The sequence below is a fragment of the Gossypium raimondii genome, chromosome 7 (assembly GCF_025698545.1).
Source record: "Gossypium raimondii isolate GPD5lz chromosome 7, ASM2569854v1, whole genome shotgun sequence".
Taxonomy (NCBI): domain Eukaryota; kingdom Viridiplantae; phylum Streptophyta; class Magnoliopsida; order Malvales; family Malvaceae; genus Gossypium; species Gossypium raimondii.
Genome location: NC_068571.1, coordinates 3475050 through 3477418, shown reverse-complemented (window position 1 = coordinate 3477418; position 2369 = coordinate 3475050). Strand labels below are relative to the sequence as shown.

At 40.9% G+C, this 2369-nt stretch overlaps 1 protein-coding gene across 1 annotated transcript; it reads left to right on the top strand.

Moving 5' to 3' along the window:
- Window positions 1-658: 658 nt before the first annotated feature.
- Window positions 659-2369, top strand: LOC105784338 (cytochrome P450 94A1). The gene has a single exon (XM_012610195.2). The coding sequence runs from the start codon at window positions 674-676 to the stop codon at window positions 2228-2230; it is 1557 nt and encodes a 518-aa protein (XP_012465649.2). The 5' UTR covers window positions 659-673; the 3' UTR covers window positions 2231-2369.

Here is a 2369-nt window from a genome sequence, read left to right as displayed (position 1 = left end):
TCAGAAATCGCCAAACAAAAAAAATATTTTACATGATTCAATCAAACACCGTAAAATATTTTCCAATAAATCATTTTACGAAAAGTAAAACATTTTCCGTAAATCATTTTACGGAAAATATTTTACTGGCAATCAAACGGACCCTTAATATATTTTTTAATTCCAAAATACATAGTGACAAGAATCTGAAGATAATTGAAACAACTAAGCAAGCAAAGAAGCTAACCAGTATATAAAAATTAATAAATAAATTATGAGGTGATGAAAGTTAATAAAAATTTGATTAAGGTGGTCAAATTTTATTACGATGGGTGACAATAGTTACAAGGACCCAAAATTATTTTTTAAAATTTAACTCGAACAAATATATTCGATTCGATTCCATTCGAATTCCATCTCACTCGACTCGATTCGAATTCCATCTCACTCGACTCGATTCGAGAAAAATTCAAATAAAGCTAAGATGATAAAATAAGATTCGAAAACTCGATTAACTCGATTCGATTCGATTCGATTCGACCGAATGCTCACCCTAATTGTATTCCTTTGTCTTTTTCTTTTTATTACTCATCTTCCCTCATCCGTGACGAAATCCCTTTTTCAAAAAAATAAGAAAATTGAATTCCAGATAATCCGTACAACACGTTTTTCGGTCTATATATTTGGTGAATCTATGATGAATCGAAACCTCAAGGTCATTAGCATCATGATGTTTACTCAGCTGTTTACTTCCTTGTTGCTTTTCGCTCTCCCATTTTTAATCTTAACCATCATCAGAAGAACGTCGAAATCCCAGAAATCAGCTTCATCTCCTTCAAATATCCCCAAATCTTACCCGATTATCGGTTCCTATTTCGCTATCAAATCCAATCGAGAAAACCGTGTGCAATGGACTACCGAAATCCTCCAGAGTTCTCCCTCTGCAACTTTCACCCTCCACAACTTATTTGGTAGTCGCCAGATTTTCACTGCCAACCCCGCCAATGTCCAGCACATGCTCAAGACCCATTTCTTCAACTACTATAAGGGCCCTGTCTCCAGGGGCGTTCTCTTCGATTTTCTCGGCCACGGCATCTTCAACGTCGATGGCGAGTCTTGGAAGTACCAGAGACAAGTTTCTAGCCACGAGTTCAACACCAAGTCGCTTCGTAAATTCGTGCAAACCGTGGTTGATACTGAGCTTCACGACCGTTTGATTCCGATGTTATCTGATGCTGTTGTCGATAAGTCCGTGCTTGACTTGCAAGAGATTCTTCAGAGATTCGCTTTTGACAACGTTTGTAAGATCGCTTTTGGGTTTGACCCTGCCTGTCTTTTGCCTTCTTTACCGTCGGCGCAGTTTGCTGAAGCGTTTGAAGATGCAACTGATATAAGTAGCAAAAGGTTTCGTGCTTTTCTTAGCATAGCTTGGAAAATCAAGCGATTTTTCAATGTGGGATCGGAGAAAAGACTCCATACTGCGGTCACTCAAGTCCGTGATTTCGCGAGGAAGATTGTAAGGGAGAAGAAACAGGAGCTGGCTGATAAATCGTCTTTGGAATCTGTTGATCTGTTGTCGAGGTTCTTGACCTCAGGCCATACGGACGAGAATTTCGCGACGGATATTGTCATCAGCTTCATACTTGCCGGCCGTGACACAACATCGGCTGCTTTGACGTGGTTTTTCTGGTTATTACACAAGAACCCTGAAGTTGAAAAGGAGATTCTCAAAGAAATCAAAGGGAAATCCGGTATGCCGGTGTTTGAGGAAGTTAAAGACATGGTTTACACACATGCTGCTCTTTGCGAGTGCATGAGACTGTACCCTCCAGTCCCATTGGACAGCAAAACGGCGGTGGACGACGATATTTTACCGGACGGGACGGTTGTGAAGAAAGGAACGGTGGTGACGTATCATCCTTACGCGATGGGGAGGATGGAGAAGATATGGGGATCGGATTGGGCAGAGTTCAAGCCAGAGAGATGGCTGCAGAGAGATGGGGCGGGGAAATGGATCTTTGCGGGGAGAGATCCATATACTTACCCAGTGTTCCAGGCGGGACCCAGGCTTTGTTTGGGGAAGGAGATGGCGTTCTTGCAGATGAAAAGGGTGGTGAGTGGTGTTCTAAGGCAGTTCAAGGTGGTGCCGGCAGTGGAGGATGGGTTTCAGCCATCGTTTGTTGTTTATCTAACATCGAAGATGAAAGGTGGGTTCCCAGTCAGGATGGAGGAAAGGGAAAATGTCGATTGAGCTAAAGCGTCATGTTTAATGTGCCAATCACTGATTTTCAAGTATTTAGTTTTAGGTTGTTTTGTTCCGCTTGCCATAATATTGAAAATTATTATACTTCCTTTTTAATCTTTAAATAAAATGATAATATATTTTAATA

Coding starts and splice junctions, on each gene's coding strand:
- LOC105784338 (XM_012610195.2), top strand. CDS start 674: ATGATGAATCGAAACCTCAAGGTCATTAGCATCATGATGTTTACTCAG.